This window comes from Arachis stenosperma, chromosome 7 (assembly GCF_014773155.1).
Source record: "Arachis stenosperma cultivar V10309 chromosome 7, arast.V10309.gnm1.PFL2, whole genome shotgun sequence".
Taxonomy (NCBI): domain Eukaryota; kingdom Viridiplantae; phylum Streptophyta; class Magnoliopsida; order Fabales; family Fabaceae; genus Arachis; species Arachis stenosperma.
In genome coordinates, this window is record NC_080383.1 from 28,250,489 (window position 1) to 28,272,881 (window position 22,393).

The 22,393-nt window shown below is 36.1% G+C and overlaps 1 protein-coding gene and 1 long non-coding RNA gene across 3 annotated transcripts; both read left to right on the plus strand.

Moving 5' to 3' along the window:
* Positions 1 to 11,835: 11,835 nt before the first annotated feature.
* LOC130940373 (uncharacterized) lies at positions 11,836 to 13,898 on the plus strand. Of its 2 annotated transcripts, none has more exons than XR_009070292.1 (3): positions 11,836 to 11,990; positions 12,082 to 12,136; positions 13,403 to 13,898. It is a non-coding gene; the product is annotated as an uncharacterized LOC130940373 (long non-coding RNA). The 2 variants fall into 2 exon arrangements; XR_009070293.1 differs by lacking the exon at positions 13,403 to 13,898 and adding an exon at positions 12,225 to 12,331.
* A 2,926-nt stretch (positions 13,899 to 16,824) lies between these two features.
* LOC130939624 (uncharacterized) lies at positions 16,825 to 17,892 on the plus strand. Its single transcript, XM_057867714.1, has one exon. It carries the CDS (start codon positions 16,825 to 16,827, stop codon positions 17,890 to 17,892), a length of 1,068 nt encoding a protein of 355 aa, XP_057723697.1.
* The last annotated feature ends 4,501 nt before the right edge of the window (positions 17,893 to 22,393 follow it).

Here is a 22,393-nt window from a genome sequence, read left to right on the forward strand (position 1 = left end):
TGTTGGTGTGTTATGATGATTCCCTATGATCGCATTATCCTTTGGAAAAACTAGGGTAATTATTTGTACGAAGGAAGAGTAAATTCGATATTGCAATCCATTTCTTTGCAAACATTTTCCTTCTATTTTATGCATATGTCAATTTGGAGTTCCAAAGGTTATACAACTCAAATTGGTAGAATTGAATCAAATATTAAGTGTTTTTTTTTTGGTAATAATCAAATATTAAGTGTTATTACCTAAGTCATGGAATGATGAGTTTGACTCATGACTGTATTTTTCATATATCAATGAGACATATGATCTTTTGAGAATCGGCTTTACAAACACTTTTTTTGGGATTATTTGAAGAGGAGTGTTACACATACAAGTCATTTTTGTTTACAAGTCTTACAAGTTGGGCCTAACACGCGCGTTACAGAAGAAGAAGTTGGGCCTAACACGTGCGTTACAGAAGAAGAAGTTGGGCCTAACACGTGTGTTACAGAAGAAGAAGAAGAAGCGTGAATATAAATGACTTGTATGATTTGTATGGAAAAGCGTTCTCTCTTTGCCTTCGATCTCCTTCTGTTTTTTTCGATTTTCATGGTTTCTGAAATCAAGCTTTGAAATTGTTTTGAAGATGATAGAACTTCAGAAATACACCGAACGATTACAAAAATACACCCAAACGATTATAGAAATACATCCAAAGGATTATAGAAATACACCCAAACAGTTACAGAAATAAACCAAAGGATTACAGAAATACACCCAAAGGATTTAAGAAATACACCCAATATAGGGAGAGACAGTATATTTCTTCTTGAAATCAATACACCCAAAGAATTATAGAAATATACCCAAAGGATTACAAAAATACACCCAAAGAATTTAAAAAATACACCCAAAATTCGTTGAAGTACACCTTATGCATAATTCAGAACTCTTTCTCTTTTTCCTCCTCATCTTCTGCTGCTGCTGCTTCTTCTTCAAAAACGATTTCAGAGCTTGATGTCAAAAAACAATGAAAACCGAGAATAACAAAGAAAGAAAACAAAGAGAAAAGCATGTAAATGAAGAAGAAGACCAGGAAGAGGAAGAAGAACGTGTAGCAAGAAGAAGAAGAAGGAGAAAGAGAAGGCAAGAAACGTACCTTGAATAATGTTTCTTCGTTTTTTCTGGTGATTTTGATGAAGGAGAAAGAGAAAACAACAAGAGGAGAAGAAATTTCAATAAAAAAGAGAGAGGAAGAGAAGAAAAAGAGACACAGAGAAAGAAGAAGAAGAGGAAGAGGAAGAGAAAGAGGAAGCACAGAGAAAGAAGAAGAAGAAAAAGAGGCACAAAAAAAATGTGAAACGGCGTGTTTATAAATGACTTGTATGACTTGTATGAAAAAACACTTGTACGTGGAGAATTACTCTTATTTGAAAGTAAAATTATCATATTGCCTTAATCAATTATCGTTACAAATTTATCCTTCTTTCGTTTATGTAAATCACAACGGTATTTAAATTTTGTATGAAATATCTTGTGACCTACAAGATCTACGGTCTTTAAATTTAGTAGTTTGAATTGTTAATGAATTACACCATTATAGGCTACAAGTTATTAGACTCCCTACAAAAAACAAAAAATCCACGGCTATATGATTTAAAATGAAAATATCTGCATAACTAAAACCCTGAAGTTTCCAACTATTTAATAGGAACCGCATCTAACTAACATAAGGTTGGGAAAACTAAGATTTAGATCAGAATCTATCTAATAGTGGAAACACTAAAAATAATTTTTTCAAAACCTATGCGATTAAAATAGGCAACATTAAAAATATTTCAAACAGTAAATATAATGGCAAAAATTAAATAATCAAATATCAAAATTTTATCATGAAAAAATCCTCACAAGAGGGACAAATTTCTCCCTCGTCGACTCAAGTGAGAATAGGCTGTTTTATCAAGCCCGCCTTCTCTTTGCAAGAATCAAACTTCATTGCAAGTAAACTCGTAGTCATTATATCTGAACTATTATCATCAGTATTGATTTTCTCAAGTGCATATGACTTCATCTCAAGCGCTTGACGTATCCAATGATATTTCACCTCTATGTGTTTCGATATAGAATGAAACGTCGAATTCTCGCTGAGATGGATAGCACTTTGACTGTCACAAAATAACACAAACTTCTCTTAATTGATGTCTAACTCTTGAAGAAATTTTTTCATCCACAAGAGTTTCTTAGAAGTTTCAACAACAACAATGTATTCTGCCTACGTAGTAGACAAAGCAACACATTTCTGAAGTTGGGATTACCACGACATAGCTCTCCCTGCAAAAGTCATCATATAACTAGAAGTAGACTTTCTTGAATCAAGATCCCCAACCATATCCGTATCTGTGTAACCATCCAACACAGGTTGACCACTCCCAAAGTATAAAAAAATTCTGAAAGTATCATTAAGGTATATGAGAATCCACTTCACTGTTTGCCAGAGTTCCTTGCCAGGGTTAGAGAGAAACTGACTAACAACTCCAACAGCATGAGCAATATCTGGCTTGGTGCAAACCATAACATACATCAAACTACCAACTGCAGATGCATATGGAATCTTCTTCATTTTTGTTTTCTCTTTCTCACTTGTAAGACATTGCCGCGAACTCAGCTTGAAATGACTAGCAAGTAGAGTACTAATAGGTTTGGAATTACTCATGCTAAATCTCTCTAAAAGCTTCTCAATATACTTCTGTTGTGACAACCACATTTTTTCATTCTTCCTACCACGAGTGATACTCATGCTAAGAATTTTCTTTGTAAGACCCAAATACTTTAGAGAAAAGGATTTGATAGAATTTTTCTTAAAACTTTCAATGTTCTTAGTGTTATGACCAACAATCAACATGTCATCAACATAAAGCAAAAGAATTATAAAATCACCATCAGATAATTTCTTAACATATACATAATGATCAGAAGAAGTCTTACTATATCCATGACTTTCCATAAAGGAATCAAACTTCGTGTACCACTGTCTTGGCGCTTGCTTCAGCCCATATAAGATCTTGTTCAACTTACATATAAGATGCTCCTTTCCTTTAACCTTGAAACCTTCTGATTGTTCCATATAAATTTTTTTATCTATGTCACCGTGAAGGAATGCAGTCTTCACATCAAGCTACTCAACCTCTAAATTCAAGCTAGTCGTCAATCCAAGCACAACTCGAATAGAAGACTTCTTCACAATTAGAGAGAAAATCTCCTCAAAACCAATACCTTTCTTTTGCTCAAAACCTTTCATAACCAATCGAGATTTGTACCTTGGTCGTGAGACATTTTTATCCGCTTTTAATTTGAACACTCATTTATTCTTGAATGCTCTTTTACCACCCGACAACTTCACCAATTCAAACGTATGATTCTCATGCAAGGATTTCATTTCTTCTTATATGGCCTTCAACCAATCTTCTTTATGCTCATCAGACATAACTTTCTGGTAGCTCTCTAACTCTCCAATCTCAGTGTTTATCACATACTCATAAGTAGAGTATTTCTGAGAAAGATGACACTCTCTAGTAGATCTTCTCAATTCAGACTCATCTGGTAATTCAGGTGAAATTTTAACATCTAGTGAAACTTCTACATCTAGCACCTCAGATTGAGGTGTAAGTTCATCATGCAAATCATCACCATCATTCAACTTGTACATATCTCCCATCAACAGTAAGTCTAGTGAAAGAACCAGGTTCATCATCAGCAAAACGTCTAATTGGTATTGTTGGCTTATTTGTCTTCTCAAGATCTTCAATAGTTCGGTCTTCAAGAAAAGTCACATCTCGACTTTTAATTATTTTCTGATCACATAATTTGTAACTAAATTTTTTGTGACCATAACCCATGAAAATACATTGCTTTGACTTTCTATCAAGTTTGGACCTTTCACCTCTTGGAGTGTGAATAAAAGCCCTACAGTTGAATACTCGTAAATGACTATAGGAGACATCTTTTTCTCTCCAAACTTTCTCTGGAATATCACCGTTTAGTTGAATTGAAGGAAAAAGGTTGATCAAATCTACCACAGTTCTCATTGCTTTTCCCCAAGAGGATTTAGACTACCATGCATGAGAGAGCATACACTTGACTTTATCATTGATAGTGCGATTCATTCTCTCTGCAACTCCATTATGTTAAGGAATCTTAGGAACTATCTTGTCAAACTTGATCCAATGTCATATACAATACTCTTCAAATGGACACTATATTCACCATCATTATCTGCTCAAACACATTTCAACTTTCTCCCTATTTCTCTTTCAACACTTGTATGAAAGTGTTTGAAGACACCGAGTACTTGGTCTTTAGATTTCAAAATAAAAGCTCACATTTTTCGAGAATAATCATCAATAAAAGTAATAAAATATGATGCACCGCCTAGCGTCTTAACATCCATAATGCAAACATTAGTGTGAAATAAATATAGAACATGTGATCTCCTATGAGATCTAGAAACTATGAAATGATACTCTAACATGCTTTCCAACAAAACAATGAGTACAAGTATTTAAAGTTGTATATTTCACGGAAAATGAGTACTTCTTGGCTAAGGCGCTTAGTCCTTTCTCGCTCAAATGACCAAGACGTATATGGCACAAATCAGAAGAGGAATCATCAGTTACATTCACCTTTTCTTTGCATAACTTTACTTGCAACCGGTAGAAAGTAATGAGACTATTGTCTTCTTTAGCAACAATGAGAGCTTCTTTGGTAATCTTGCATTTTTCACTACCAAAAGAAGTGCAATATCCCTCTTGATCCAATGCCATCACTGAAATCAAATTAAATCGCATATCTGGCGTATGCCTAACATTCTTCAACTGCAACTTGCATCCCATGTTGGTTTTAAACCACGTATCACTCATATCAATGATATCACACACTCCTTTATCTTCCAATTTGATCTTGCCAAAATTTCCAACAGTGTAGAAAGTGAAAAATTCACACCTCGAAGTGACATAACATGAGGTGCCAGAATCCATAATCCAAGTGGAATCATCACAGACAAGATTAACATAATTTTCATCATATGTGATAAGAACATCTTCATAAATAATAGCAACAATTTTTTTATAATTTTCTTTACCTTTGTCTTTGTTTCTTTTTCTTGATTGTTCTCTTTTCAAGAACCAACAATACCTCTTGATATGTCCCAACTTTTCACAGTGGTGACAAATGAACTCCTTTCTTAGCTTGTACTTTTTCTCTTGACTTACTTTTACTCTCTGACCTGTCAGAATTGTGAGGTTTTCTACTCTAACTGGGAGGATGCATTAATCAAATCCCGCTCTCTTCTTATCGCTTCTTCATTTAACATGCTCTCTTTCGTCATTGCTAACGTCAACTTCCCTTTTGGAGCTGAATTAGTCAGTGTTATAACCAAAACCTTTTAACTATCAGGCAAAGAACTCAACAATAACAAGACTCTCAACTCATCATTTAAAGTGATTTCATTATTTGTAAGTTGGTTCACCGTCTTCTGAAAAAATGCTCAAGTGCTCCGACATTGAGTTACTTTCAATATACTTCATATTAACAAGCTTCCTAATCAAGAACGCCTTGTTTTGTATATTCTTCCTTTTATATAACTCCTTCAATTTCTTCTATATCTTCTCGGCATTCGTTTCGGTGCCAACATGTGGATACACGCTAAGATCGAGCCATTGCCTAATCAAAGCAATTACCTTCCGATTCAACTTCTTACATTCAACATTGAATTTAGTACTTTTGGATTTATCCCCCTCCACAAGATCATGCAAGTCCTTGCTATACAAATCTCTTTCATGAGGTTCTTCCAAATCGAATAATTTTTGAAATTTAATTTGACCATATTTGACACATGAGTATTTTTTTTCCATTTAATCAGAGAAATAAACAATCAAAGTTTTGAATATTACTTTATTGAAAAAACTAAGGTTTAGATAAGAACATATCTAACAGCGGAAGTACTAAAAATAATTTTTTCACAACTTGTACGATTAAATAGGCAACACCAAAAAACTCTAAACAGTAAATATAATGGCAGAAATTAAATAATCAAATACTGAAATTTTTATCGCGAAAAAATCTTTAAAAGAGAGAAAAAAATTCACGTGAACTAGTCCAATAAAATCTTACACTATTAAAATAATAGATACACAATTAATTTTCTTAATAACATTAGAGTATCTCAATAATCAACAAAATACTTTATCAAAATTGATAAAATTAATATAAATTCTCCACAAAAATAGATATCTCAAATTAAATTAAAAAAGTTAATATAACTAACAAATTATATCCTAATATTATATCTTAATATTTGTTATTGCACCAAAAATAATATACTAAAATTTCATAAAAAATAAACAAATTTACCAATTTAGTATGTATAATATTAAACTGCCCTTTTTTCTTCTCTTCTCGACGCTGAAATCCTCTCTCCCTCTGCTTCATTTTTTTTTTCTTTCAAAAAAAAAAAAAGAAGAGTCTCTCTCTTCGTTCATGCGGCTTCCTCTTCTTATTTTATTTTTATTCTACTTTAAAATGTGGATTCCACTTAAATTGGGACCACTAACACATGATTCTAAAGCAGTTTAGCACGAATCTACCTAATATCCATATAAACATTGAAATTTAACTGGACACATTCTTCATATTTATACATTTCAATCGAATCTTCTTATTAGAAAATCTTACTACATAACCAACCAAAAAAAAAAAAAAATACAAAGGTACAATATCTCATATATATGCTTTTTTCTAATTTTAAGGCAAATATCGCTTATTTTATTCACACAATCTCTATGAATGCCAACTAAATCACAAAATGTACACAAAATCACAATATCGTTGAATATAAAGATTTAATAATGTTATTTGTTAACAGTTTAAACTTTAAAGTATACAGGATATTACGTCTAACGATTTATATAAATTAAAATCGAGACAATATGACAATTTTCCATTTTTGTTTACATGGATAAAAAGTACACATCATACGAGTAAATATCACCTTACAATCTACCTTAGACCATCAGAAGACATATCTTAGTGGCTTGCCACAATGCCACTTGCTAGAGATAATTGTGTCGATACCTTGGCTTTGTTTTTGTTTTTGTTTTTGTTGTTTGTTTCGTGGCTATCTACTAAGGGGATCAAGAAAGGGTCCCAATGGATTCTCCGTTTCTTTAGCCGTGAAAAAATTTGTCAACCACCCTTGTCCCCTTTTTTTACCACAAAATCCAACCTTTTAGGCTAAGAATTGACGTCTTTTAGCTGGCGTTTATTTTGCAGGATTGCGATTAGAATCTATTATATTTGGTGTGTGTTTGGACTGTGGTTGATCAAACTAGAGTTTGAATAAAAGTGATTTTATAGAATTAATTTTTGGATAGAAATAGGTTTGTGTCAACATAATTTATGTTTGGCAACTCTTTACCAAAATTGATTTTGATAAAATAAATATTGTTTGGATAATATTAGTTAAAATCACTTTTAGATAGATAATTACTTAAAAAGACATGACATTAAATTATAATATTATTTTTTTATACATGTTTAATTTTTTTATACTTTTTTATATGTTTTTTATATAGTATATTTTTAATACTCTTAGTATTCTTTTTTAGTACATTATAATTTTTAACTATTATTATTTATGATTAATTTTTTTATTTAATTTATTTTACCTAATGGGATCAATAGTTTTTATTATAAAAAGATAATAATAAATATAATACACAAAAATTATAACTATAAAAATATATAATGTCAAATAAAAAAATTAATAAAAAATATAAATAATAAATAATAAAAAAAGAGTTCATATAGAGAAGAATAATAAGAATTCTATAAATAATACAATAACATGTATAAAGGATAAAGTTGGTAAAAGAAAAATAAATATTGAAGGTATTGGCTAGAAGCACGTTAGTACAACGGAGAAGTTAGAAATTATTGCTTCTTGTAAACGTGATTTTAAGAACAAAATCACTTCTACGTTTATAGAGGAAAAAACTAACCAAACAAAAAAGTGAAGCTTTCAAGAAGTTCTAACGAGTTTTTTTCCTTAAAATTTTAGTTTTTAGCATATAAAATTTTAATTTTTTTAATATTTTTAAAAAATAAAAATATAAGAGATTAAAATTTTTGAAGATGAAAATTGAAATTATAATAATATTTTTTTAAAAAATACTCACTTTCAAACTCTTCAAATACTCATTCTATTCCATTTTCTAGTGAAGACAAAATAAAGAACAAAACAATGTTAGACAAAACAGTAGCAGTTTTTTGGTGAACTCTCCTTCTCCAGCTGCAAAGCAATCTCGCGAGAGTTAAAGTGACAACGGCGGTGATGGCAATGGAGAACTCTCCTTCTTTGGCATTGCAACAATGGCTTGTCATCATCGTTTTTTCTCTTTTTTCTCCGATCATTTTCTGGTTCTCTCTTTCTCGTTGCTTGAGATTTTTCTGTCTCCTCCGTCAGAAAATTTGCTCTCCTTTGTTTCTTCTCTAGCTCAACAGCAGCGACGGCAACGCCACCTTTTCTTGCCATCGTTTTCTTCTTTTCTTTTTTCTTTCTCTTTTTTTTTTCTCTAAGTTTAGAGTAAAGTGACAATTAGGTCCCTCCTGAGGATTTTGCGTTCAGACAATTTAAACCTTGAAAAAAAGTAACAAATAGATCCTCCAAGATGTGAGACGTTGGACACGTCACATCCTTCCGTCAGTCCATATAACAAAACAAAACGGAATTGCTTTGCTGTCCCGTTACGTGAACTGACATGTACGTTACTGCCATATCTGTAGTGGGACGACGTCGTTTTGTAGATTCTCTTCTTTTATATTTGTTTCACTTTGCCCTTAACCTCCAGTTACCCACTGTGATAACCTACTAACCCTAAGGAGAAGCTGAAGTCAAAGAGTCTTAGCTTTGCAATAACAAAAGTGATGATTCTTCTTCAACGTACCGGCAAGGAAGAAGACGTCGTCAAGGGAACCGATGTTAGTGGGGACATCCTCGAGTCAGGTAAAAAATGGTGATGCTTTTGTCAGTTAGTGTAACCCTTTGTCAATTACTTTCATGGTGGTCTCGTTGTTTGGAACAAATTGTTTAATCTTGTGCAAAGTATGATGGTCCCAAAGTTTTCAACTTATTTGCATGACACATTTTGCCACATATAGAATTATTTATGCATTTGTTGCTACTTTTTGGGGCTTCTGTTTATTTGTATATAATTGCTTAAACTAATGATTAGCAGAAAGACTAGTATCACTTTATGTTATAATAAAAAAAAGACATACATGTTCCTGATTCTTTAGTTAATTGTTGTAGCAATTTAATTGTGTTTCTACTTAACAGATGAATGAATTTGTTATTTCTGTGTTCAACCATGGGAGAAAATTTGTGAGGAACAAACAGGGAGAGTTGAGTTACCAGGATGGGTTAGTTGAGAGATTTTCAGAGATGGATCTGGACCTTATGAATTTTTTGACTTGAGAAAATTGTTCAAGAGCTTGGGATATAATGATTACAAAGCAATAATGTGGTTTGATTCGAATGCTGCTAATTTTGAAGCCGGTTTGCATCTTATTTTTGGAGATTCAGAGATCAATACTTTAAGGGAGCACAAAATACAAAACAAGGAGTGTGAGGAGTTTTATATATTTTTTAAGCATGATATTATTCGTGGTGAAGATGCTATAGGGTGTGATGAAGCTGGTGATCCTCCTATTTTTGATGATGATAGTAATGATGATGATTACGAGAGTACTGAAGATAAGTTGTACAAGTTCCCACCACCTGGTGTTGACCAATCAAACACTGGTATTGAAGAGGAGTATGCAAGAGTGATAAAAAAGAAGAAGGCTGCGGACAGTAACCGTTCTCCAAATGGAAAGAAAGTTACTTCTCTAAAAAAAAAGAAAGTTACTAATGAAGAGACTCATGTACTTAGCAATTTCCCTAAACCTCGAAAGAAGAAGGAATATAAGAAGGTGAGAAGGGGTTCAAGACTGCAACAACGGACTACAAAGCATGTGGGGAACTCTAAGTCAAGTTAGACCCTAATTGAACTTGGAGATGATGAAAATGAAGAACATCATGAACATGCAGAAAATACTGAAGAGGCTGGGGATGACCCTTTTGTTGGATCCTTTTTGGGGGAAACACGTGCTCACAAGGAGTCAGCTGATGAGAAAGTGTTTGACTATGAATTAGACGACTTTCACACTCCTGTTGGAACCAACGCAAAGAATGATGTTCACAAGACTGGTTTTGATGACTTTTCGGAGGGTGCTGAATTTGGAGAAGTGAAGCTAACAATTGGTATGAAATTTGACACTTTGGACTAGTTCAACAGGGCGCTAAAAAACTAGACAATAGCTCAAGATAGAGAATTACAATGGCTAAAGATTGACAAGTTGAAGTCAAGAGTCAAGTGTACTGAGAAAAACTATCCCTTCTTAATTTTTTACTCATGGAATTCATGTGAAGATTGTTTCTAAATCAAGACTTTTTTTTCCTGAGCATACATGCAATCGAGACTTTGGAAATAATCAGGCATATGTTAGATGGCTTACTAAAAAACTTGAGAAGCGATTATGGACACAGCCAAAGCTCACATAAGAAAAAGCATTAGAACACATAAAGCAGGATTATAACATGCAAATTCACTACAAGAGCATGCAAAGAGCACTTAAGAAGGCAAGGGAATTAGTAATTGGTAAGAAAAGTGAACAGTATAAAAATTAAGAGATTACCTGGCTGAGATATTGAAAAGTAATTTTGGCAGTACAACCTTGTTAGGAGTTGAGCCAATTTTGCAATCTCCTCCACTTTTTAACAGACTTTATATTTGTCTAGATGCATGTAAGCAAGGATTCAAGGCAGGATGTCGCCCATTAATTGGGTTGGACGGGTGTTTTCTAATGGGCTATTATGAAAAACAATTATTATCTGTTGTGACTCAAGATTCAAATAACCATTTCTATATGGTGGCTTATGCTATGGTTGCATTAGAGACCAAGAAAACACAGAAATAGTTTCTGACTCTATTGCTAGAAGATTTGGAAGATGTTCAAACACACGGATGGAACTTCATATTTGACCTGTAAAAAGGTAAAATTTTTACATGTATTCTCCACATGTTAGCATGATTTGACTGTGTATTATGCTTATGGTACTGAATTGTATGTGTTTGTTGTTAGGGTCTGGTTCATGCACTTCGAGAAGTAATATCCAACGCACATCACAGAAACTGTGTGATGCACATCTGAAAAAACTCATTGAAGCAATAAAAAAAATAAACAAACCAAATGTGTTGTGTAGGAGTGTGCTAGATGCACAACTGCAGTTGAGCTCAAAGCAAGTACAGAAAAGCTAAAGAGAATAACTGAGAAAATATGGGCCTATTTGGCTAAGTTTGAACCTGCTGTGTGGGTCAAAGCATACTTTAGCCACTAGTATAAGTAGATAATTTGACCAATAACATGTGTGAGGTCTGAAACTGAAGGATTGTGGAGTATAGGACAAAACCAGTATTGACTATGTGTGAAGAACTCAGATATTATATGTAAACCCCGGTTAAATTAGTAAATAATTAGTCAATAAATTAATTTTTAATAAGGAAGATTAGAAATGTGAATATTATATTAAATTAGGATAGAACTCATCGAAACGAGAATTTTGACACCAATTTCGAAGAAATCGGTCCAAGATTAGACCGAACGAGCCGAATCGGTTGAACCGGGCCCAAACCGAGCCGTGGCCCAACCGGACCAGCCCTTTAAGTGAACCCACGTTCTTCTTCTCCCCATTTTTGGCAGCGTCGAAGAGCATCAGGGAGAAGAAAGGAAGAACGTCAAAATTGTTACGTTAACTTCCGATCCTCGTAACTTCTCCGTCCGAGCTCCAATCGCCGCACCGTTTGCGGCCACGCGTTCACCGCGTCGAACTCTACATTTCTACCGGAACAATTTCATAGGTAACTCATTATTTTACACTCAGCCTTCATTCTCCCCAATTTTCGAATTTTAAGTGGGAATGTTGAATTTCTTTGATTTCTGATGTTTTAGGATCCAATTAGCTTGAGAAAAATGTTTACTCTTGCTTATGTGAAGCTTGGGTAAGGTGAGGATACGATAATTTTATTTTAATTTCATTAAATTTGAGCTTTGAGTATTAAATTGGATATATATGTGTTATAAATGTGTATTAGGTTGTGAATAAATAATTGGAGCTTGAAATTGTGAATATTGGAACTTGGAGGAAGCTGATTAGTTGAATTTTGAGGGGCTGCCTTAGTTTTAAATAATTTGCTTTGGTCGTTACGTGAAAATCGGCCAAGGTATGGTTTAGGTTTCTTGCATTTAATATATAATGTTCTGTGAAAAGTTAGGCTAGATGACCATAGGATAAGTTGGAATGCAGGTGTATGTTTAATGTTTAGTAATTTGTCGATGAATATATTTGGTTGAAGTTTATTGAATAATTAGTTATTAATTTTGGATGGTGAATGTTGTTATGTTAATTTGGAGAGAATTATGGTTGAATGTTATTGTTGATGAACATGGTTGGTTAGGTACTTGTTGATTAACTAATAATTTGGTGAATTATTGATTCGAGGCATTTTGTGTTAGAAGTCTAGGATTTGTGAACTATGATCCTTAGTTAAATTTTGGTTGTTGGATTTGAATATTGTATGAGTATAATTGTTGATCTGAGGTAGATTTATTGTGGTGACTGATATGATGATGAGGAAGGGTATGTTGAATTGAAAAGAAAGCAGGTTTGGACCCGAAAAGGGTGGCAAAGTCCGAGTTTTAGAGGAGATGCTGCCGAAATTTTATAAAAATTAGAGATGTAGTTTATATGATTATTTAAAAAGATTTAGATTCAAGGGTTATATGATTTGATTTAGAGTTATTAGGAAAATGAGCATGTTTTAAGTTTGATTTGTTTAGAAAAGAATAAATTATGTTTTGAATTGGAGCTATTGATGGACAGAGTGAGAGGTGTGATAATGAAGGATAAGGATTGATTATGTTTAATGTATGATGATGAATGAGATGCAATTGAGAATGATGTGGATGTTGATGAATTATAATTGAATTATTTATATGGCTTATGAATTTGAATGATCTGAGATACGAGATTCCCTGGATAAAGTGCCGTGGCTTGCCACCACGTGTACCAGGTAGAAAACTCGATACTCTGTTGACCCTACAACGTAAGTGTGACCGGGTGATGAGCGGATAATTTATACGCTTTTTAGCATTGTTTTTAGGTAGTTTTTAGTAAGTTCAAGCTACTTTTAGGGATGTTTTCATTAGTTTTTATGTTAAATTCACATTTCTGGACTTTACTATGAGTTTGTGTGTTTTTCTGTGATTTCAGGTAATTTCTGACTGAAATTGAGGGACTTGAGCAAAACTCTGAAAAAAGGCTGACAAAAGGACTGCTGATGCTGTTGGAATCTGACCTCCCTGCACTCGAAATGGATTTTCTGGAGCTACAGAACTCCAAATGGCGCGCTCTCAACGGCGTTGGAAAGTAGACATTCAGAGCTTTCCAGCAATATATAATAGTCCATACTTTATTCGGAAATTGACGATGTAACTTGGCGTTGAACGCCAAGTTCATGCTGCTGTCTGGAGTTAAACGCCAGAAAAACGTCATGATCCGGAGTTGAACGCCCAAAACACGTCATAACTCGGAGTTCAACTCCAAGAGAAGTCTCAGCTCGTGGATTGATCAAGCTCAGCCCAAGCATACACCAAGTGGGCCCCGGAAGTGGATTTATGCATCAATTACTTACTCATGTAAACCCTAGGAGTTAGTTTATTACTTACTATTGTATTAGACATCTTTTGACAGTTTAATCTCTTGACTGTTTAGCCTTTGATTATTCGATCTCTTGATCACTCAGGGGGCTGGCCATTCGGCCATGCCTGAACCTTTTACTTATGTATTTTCAACGGTGGAGTTTCTGCACACCATAGATTAAGGGTGTGGAGCTCTGCTGTACCTCAAGTTTCAATACAATTACTATTACTTTTTATTCAATTCTCTCTTATTCTTATTCCAAGATATACGTTGCACAACACTTTGATGAATGTGATGATCCGTGACACTCATCATCATTCTCACTTATGAACGCGCGTGATTGACAACCACTTCCGTTCTACCTTAGGCCGGACGCATATCTCTTAGATTCCCCAACAGAATCTTCGTGGTATAAGCTAGATAGATGGCGGCATTCATGAGGATCCGGAAAGTCTAACCTTGTCTGTGGTATTCCAAGTAGGATCCTGGGAATCCGGAAAGTCTAACCTTGTCTGTGGTATTCCGAGTAGGATTCCGGTATTGAATGACTGTGACGAGCTTCAAACTCCTGAAGGCTGGGCTTTAGTGACAAACGCAAAAGAATCAATGGATTCTATTCCAACCTGATTGAGAACCGACAGATGATTAGCCGTGCTGTGACAGAGCATTTGGACCATTTTCACTGAGAGGATGGGATGTAGCTATCAACCAAGGGTGATGCCTCCAGACGATTAGCCGTGCAGTGACAGCGCATAGGACCATTTTCCCGAGAGGATTAAAAGTAGCCATTGATGATAGTGATGCTCTACATACAGCTTGCCATGGAAAGGAGTAATAAGGATTGAAGAAAGAGCGAGTAGTGAAGTAGAGTTTCAAGAGGAACACAGCATCTCCATACACCTATCTGAATTTCCCACTATTGATTTACATAAGTATTTCTATCCCTCTTATTTTCTTTTTATTATTAATTTTCGAAATCATAAATCAATTTAATCTGCCTAACTGAGATTTACAAGGTGACCATAGCTTGCTTCATACCAACAATCTCTGTGGGATCGACCCTTACTCGCGTAAGGTTTATTACTTGGACGACCCAGTATACTTGCTGGTTAGTTGAACGGAGTTGTGAATTCAACTGGTGCCATAATAATGATTTCATACAAATACAAAGAATATGGATCACAATTTCGTCCACCACCGGGCACTATATAAATTCCCGGGAATGTTACCCCCATTGAGCAATATTGATTATTTGAGAAAAAATCTATGCATAGACTCTTGGGGATGCACGTCGGGGGACAGTCTAAGGACAATTCAGACTTGTCGGGTTGGCTGGATAACTGACAGATGAGCCTCATCAGCCATAGGACAGGCATGCATCATATGCATATTACTTGAATTACTTGCTTGTGTATTAACTGGGTGTGCCTAAATGTACTTTCCATGTTAAATGTATATTTGTTATCTGCAGTACTTATAATCTTCTTGTGCTTGCCTTTGTCTGTTTAGTTGTCTGTGAAAATGCATGATGGAGTCGGAGGTATGGAGGAATGGCAGAATGGGATTTAGATTTAAGGTTAAGTTAAGTTAGGTTTAAATATCCTTAGTAAACTACCTTTTATGGTTTCTGTTTAATACTTTAAGCTCTACAATCTGAGTGTCGGCGTTCTAGGATTGCCTCTGGCATTCCCAGGACCTTATATATTATGTGTGTGGCACCTTTACCATACTGAGAACCTCCGGTTCTCATACCATTCTATGTTGTTATTTTTCAGATGCAGGTCGAGAGGCATCTCGTTAGGCGTCTGGACCCTTGAATGCTATGATGTGTATATATGTACTTGGTTTTTTCTCCGCATAACTTGTTCTTTTGATCCTCCTAGAGGTTTATGGAGAGGCAGGATTGTGTATATGTACTTTTGGGTTTTGGATATGTATGTATATATATGTAAATATTCTCCGGCCAGTCTTGACTTCGCAGGCTGAGTTAGGAGCTTGTTATTTTGTATCTTTGGCACTCTATTCCTACTTCTGTTATCATATGTTTAATAGTTATGGTTTCCTTAGCACGCAGGTTAACCCGTTCCTTGAGCGTTGCGCTTTTATTTTGTGATTTTGTTTCCTCTTTTCTTCACGGCTCCTAGCATATTATAATTCTTCTGCTATTATATGTACTTATTTTATTTTAGAGGTCGTAATACCACACCACCTCTGTTTTACGGCTTAAGCGTAAAGTTTAGCATGGTAGGGTGTTACATTATGGTATCAGAGCAGTTCGTTCCTATAGAGCCTGAAAGACGGACTGATTGTACTTCTGTGCATTCTCTGTATATGTGTTTATGTGCTATTAGAATATCTGATTGATATATATGGCATAAACGTTTGTGAGCATGCATTTGGAACTTAAAGCATTAGACCTGCGATATTGAGACTGATCAACTTAATATCACTTGTTTGGTGTGTATAGGGACCAGATGTCGACTCGCGGACGCGGTCGCGGGCGAGGTAGAGGTAGGACAGGCAGCGTTACTCCTGCCTCTATAGGGACTGATCCAGTAGACTTTATGGCTGCCCTGGAAAATATGGCTGCAGCTATGCAGGCGACAGCCAAGACACTGGGTAATCAGATAAATCAGGGTAATCATGGGAACAATAATGATGAGGGCGGTCCAATGACACTTGCAACATTTCTGAAAGTTCACCCTCTGACTTTTAGGGGAACCTCAAATCCCACTGATGCAGATAATTGGATTCAGGCTATGGATAGGGCGTTACAGGCACAGCAGGTTCTTGAGGAGCAATGGGTTGAATTTGGAACTTATCAGTTGCAAGGTGAAGTTCAGTATTGGTGGCAAGGAACCCGACGTATCCTGCAGCCTGATGGTGCTGCGATTCCTTGGGAGGTTTTCCGGACAGAGTTCTATAAGAAGTACTTTCCTAATTCAGCCAGAAATGCCAAGGAACTTGAATTAATGCAGTTAAAATAGGGACAGATGACTGTTGCTGAGTATACTAGTAAGTTTGAGGAGTTATGTCGCTTTTCTCGTATCTGTCAAGGTGCTCTTGAAGATTTTGCTGAATGGAAATGTATTAAGTATGAAGGAGGTCTTCGGAGTGATATTTTGAGCTTTGTTGCCCCAATGGAGATCAGGGTATTTTCTAAATTGGTGAATAAGAGTAGGGTGGCTGAGGACTGTGTGAAGAAGGCGGCAGCAGAGAAAGAAAGTTTGAGGGTGCCTTTTCAGAGACCTTCTGGGTGGAACTTTGCTCCGAGAGGTAGAAATTTTAAGCGTGGAGGTTTTGTTCCACAGCAGACTCAGGGACAAGGTAATTACAGAAGGCCGAATACTAATTCTAGTCAAGGAAGAAGGTTTGGGAAGCAGCCACAGCAGGATCTGAATTGTCAGAAGTGTGGAAAGTATCATCCTGGAGTTTCGTGCAGATTAGGACTTGGAGTATGCTATTCCTGTGGACAGCCCGGGCATATAGCCAGTAATTTCCCAGAGAAGAAGAAGTATGAGACTGGTAGGGTGCAGCAGCCAGGGAGAGTATACACCACTTCTACCATAGGTGCTGAGGGATCTGAGATACTTATTAGAGGTAATTGTGAAATGGCTGGTAAAATCTTAAATGCTTTATTTGATTCAGGAGCGTCTCATTCATTTATTGCATTTGAAAAGGCCCATGAATTAGGATTGAGAATGGTGGTTTTAAGTTATGATTTGAAAGTATATACTGCTACTCATGAAGCTATAGTGACTAGGATAGGATGTCCACAAGTTTCCTTTCGAGTACAACAGCGTGAATTTGTGCATGATTTGATTTGTTTGCCTATGACTAGTCTTGATCTCATTTTGGGATTGGATTGGTTATCCAAGAATCATGTTTTGCTTGATTGTTCTGAGAAGTCAGTACAGTTTATGCCGGAAGGGTCAGAAGCACCGGTTGTGGTGAATAGTTACTATTTGAATTCTATGATAGTAAACTGTTCTGGAACTAAATGTCAGGGTATTATGTTATTAACTGCGGGAGTATCAGGTGATGATCAGAGTTTAGAGTAGATTCCGGTTGTATGTGAATTTCCAGATGTGTTTCCGGATGATATTAATGAATTCCCACCTAACCGAGAGGTTGAATTTGCAATCGAGTTGGTGCCTGGAGCCGGTCCAATTTCGATTACTCCTTATAGGATGTCACCTTTAGAAATGACTGAATTGAAAGCTCAGCTAGAAGATTTGTTGGGTAAGCATTTTATCCGACCAAGTGTTTCTCCGTGGGGAGCGCCAGTGTTACTGGTAAAGAAGAAGGATGGGAGTATGCGGCTGTGTGTCGACTATCGGCAATTAAATAAAATCACTGTGAAGAATAAATATCCGTTGCCTAGAATCGATGATCTAATGGATCAGTTACAGGGTGCCGGTGTGTTTTCTAAGATTGATCTGCGATCCGGTTATCATCAGATAAGGGTTAGAGACGAGGATATTCCGAAAACCGCTTTCAGAATCCGTTATGGTCATTATGAGTATACAGTGATGTCTTTCGGATTAACTAATGCCCCTGCAATATTTATGGATTATATGAACAGGATTTTCCGATCATATCTGGACAAGTTTGTTATTGTCTTTATTGATGACATTCTTGTTTATTCTAAGTCTGAAGAGGAACATGCTGAACACTTGCGAACTGTGCTGCAAATTCTGAGAGACAGGAAGTTGTACGCTAAGTTATCTAAATGCGAGTTCTGGAAGAGTGAAGTGAAGTTTCTCGGCCACGTGGTGAGTAAGCAGGGAATAGCTGTGGATCCTGCTAAGGTGGAAGCAGTGATGAATTGGGAGCGACCAACTTCAGTGACAGAGATAAGAAGTTTCCTAGGTTTGGCGGGGTATTATCGGAGATTCATTAAGGGATTTTCACAGCTCGCCTTACCTTTAACTAAATTGACTAGGAAGGATACGCCTTTTGTCTGGACTCCAGAATGTGAAGAGAGCTTCCAAGCATTGAAGCACAAGTTGACTACTGCACCTGTATTGATATTACCTGAACCAAGTGAACCGTTTGAAGTGTATTGTGATGCATCTCTGAAGGGTTTAGGGTGCGTTCTGATGCAGCACCAGAATGTTGTGGCGTACGCCTCACGGCAGTTAAGGCCGCATGAAATGAACTATCCGACACATGATTTAGAACTTGCTGCTGTTGTGTTTGCTTTAAAGATCTGGAGGCACTACCTCTATGGCGTTAAGTTTCATGTTTTCTCAGACCATAAGAGTTTGAAGTATCTTTTTGAGCAGAAAGAGTTAAATATGCGTCAGAGGAGGTGGATGGAGCTTCTGAAAGATTATGATTTTGAATTGAATTATCATCCAGGAAAAGCGAACGTTGTGGCGGACGCTTTGAGTCGAAAATCTTTATATGCAGCTTGGATGATGCTACAGGAGGAAGAATTACTAAGGGCATTTCAAGGTTTGAATTTGGAAATTAGAGAAGAATCTGGAATTTTGTGTTTGAGTCAGTTGCAGATTTCAAGTGATTTTAAATCAGAACTTATGAAGGCCCATCGAGACGGTGAAGCGTTACGTAAGGTATTACCAGCAGTTGAACAGGGAAAACAGTGGAGAGTGTCAGAAGGTCTGGATGGTTTATGGAGGTTCAAGAACCGGATTATTGTACTAGATATCGGAGACCTGCGACAGAGTATTTTGAAGGAAGCTCATAAGAGTGGATTCTCAATTCACCAGGGAGTACTAAAATGTATCAGGATCTGAAAGCGATGTTCTGGTGGCCAGGGATGAAAAATGATGTGGCATTGCATGTATCTAAATGTTTAACGTGTCAGAAGGTTAAAATTGAGCATCAGAGACCATCAGGAACCCTTCAGCCTTTAGAGATTCCACAATGGAAATGGGAGAGTATCGCAATGGATTTTGTGATAGGTTTGCCTAGAACCTGGTCTGGTTGTGACGCTATTTGGGTGGTTGTGGACCGATTGACGAAATCAGCTCATTTTCTTCCTATCTGAATAAGTTGCACAATGGAGGAATTAGCACGAATGTATATTAAAGAGATTGTCAGGTTGCATGGCGTGCCTTCTACCATTATATCTGATAGGGATCCTCGTTTTACATCAAGATTCTGGGGAGCTTTTCAGCGTGCATTTGGGACTCAGCTAAGTTTGAGTACTGCGTATCACCCTCAGACAGATGGTCAGTCAGAGAGAACTATTCAGACTTTGGAGGATATGCTAAGGGTTTGTGTTTTGGACCAGCCAGCAAGCTGGGATCGGTATATGCCATTAATAGAATTTGCTTATAATAATAGCTATCATGCGAGCATTGGAATGGCTCCATATGAGGCTCTGTATGGCAGAAAATGTCAATCTCCATTGTGTTGGTATGAAACTGGAGAAAGGAGTTTGTTAGGGCCTGAGATGATAGCTGAAACGACTGAGCAGATAAAGAAAATTCGTAGTCGAATGCTTATAGCCCAAAGCCGTCAGAAGAGCTATGCTGATCAGAGGCGAAAGCCTTTGGAATTCGAAGAAGGAGAACATGTCTTTTTGAAAGTTACACCAACCACTGGAGTGGGAAGAGCTATTAAGACTAAGAAACTAAATCCCCGTTATATTGGACCGTTTGAGATTCTGAAGAGGATTGGGCCAGTGGCTTATAGAATTGCCTTACCGCCATATCTTTTGAATTTGCACGATGTGTTTCATGTGTCTCAGCTTAGGAAGTACACTCCTGACGCAAGTCATATTCTAGAACCAGAACCAATCCAAGTGAGAGAAGATCTAACACTTCCAGTGATTCCAGTGAGAATTGATGATACTAATATTAAACGATTACGCGAAAAGGAAGTATCATTGGTAAAAGTGGCTTGGAGTCGAGCTGGTATCGAGGAACATACCTGGGAGCTCGAATTAGATATGCGAAAGGACTATCCACATCTCTTTTCAGGTAACTAGATTTGAATTTTGAGGGCAAAATTCTTTATTAGGTGGGTAGGATGTAAACCCCGGTTAAATTAGTAGATAATTAGTCAATAAATTAATTTTTAATAAGGAAGATTAGAAATGTGAATATTATATTAAATTAGGATAGAGCTCATCGAAACGAGAATTTTGACACCAATTTCGAAGATATCGGTCTAAGATTGGACCGAACGGGCCGAACCGGTTGAACCGGGCCCAAACCGGGCCGTGGGCCCAACCGGACCAGCCCTTTAAGTGAACCCACGTTCTTCTTCTCCCCATTTTTGGCAGCGTCGAAGAGCATCAGGGAGAAGAAAGGAAGAACGTCAAAATTGTTACGTTAACTTCCGATCCCCGTAACTTCTCTGTCCGAGCTCCAATCGCCGCACCGTTTGCGGCCACGCATTCACCGCGTCGAGCTTTACATTTCTACCGGAACAATTTCATAGGTAACTCATTATTTTACACTCAGCCTTCATTTCCCCCAATTTTCGAATTTTAAGTGGGAATGTTGAATTTCTTTGATTTCTGATGTTTTAGGATCCAATTAGCTTGAGAAAAATGTTTACTCTTGCTTATGTGAAGCTTGGGTAAGGTGAGGATACGATAATTTTATTTTAATTTCATTAAATTTGAGCTTTGAGTATTAAATTGGATATATATGTGTTATAAATGTGTATTAGGTTGTGAATAAATAATTGGAGCTTGAAATTGTGAATATTGGAATTTGGAGGAAGCTGATTAGTTGAATTTTGAGGGGTTGCCTTGGTTTTAAATAATTTGCTTTGGTCGTTACGTGGAAATCGGCCAAGGTATGGTTTAGGTTTCTTGCATTTAATATATAATGTTCTGTGAAAACTTAGGCTAGATGACCATAGGATAAGTTAGAATGCAGGTGTATGTTTAATGTTTAGTAATTTGTCGATGAATATATTTGGTTGAAGTTTATTGAATAATTAGTTATTAATTTTGGATGGTGAATGTTATTATGTTAATTTGGAGAGAATTATGGTTGAATGTTATTGTTGATGAACATGGTTGGTTAGGTACTTGTTGATTAACTAATAATTTGGTGAATTATTGATTTGAGGCATTTTGTGTTAGAAGTCTAGGATTTGTGAACTATGATCCTTAGTTAAATTTTGGTTGTTGGATTTGAATATTGTATGAGTATAATTGTTGATCTGAGGTAGATTTATTGTGGTGACTGATATGATGATGAGGAAGGGTATGTTGAATTGAAAAGAAAGCAGGTTTGGACCCGAAAAGGGTGGCAAAGTCCGAGTTTTAGAGGAGATGCTGCCGAAATTTTATAAAAATTAGAGATGTAGTTTATATGATTATTTAAAAAGATTTAGATTCAAGGGTTATATGATTTGATTTAGAGTTATTAGGAAAATGAGCATGTTTTAAGTTTGATTTGTTTAGAAAAGAATAAATTATGTTTTGAATTGGAGCTATTGATGGACGGAATGAGAGGTGTGATAATGAAGGATAAGGATTGATTATGTTTAATGTATGATGATGAATGAGATGCAATTGAGAATGATGTGGATGTTGATGAATTATAATTGAATTATTTATATGGCTTATGA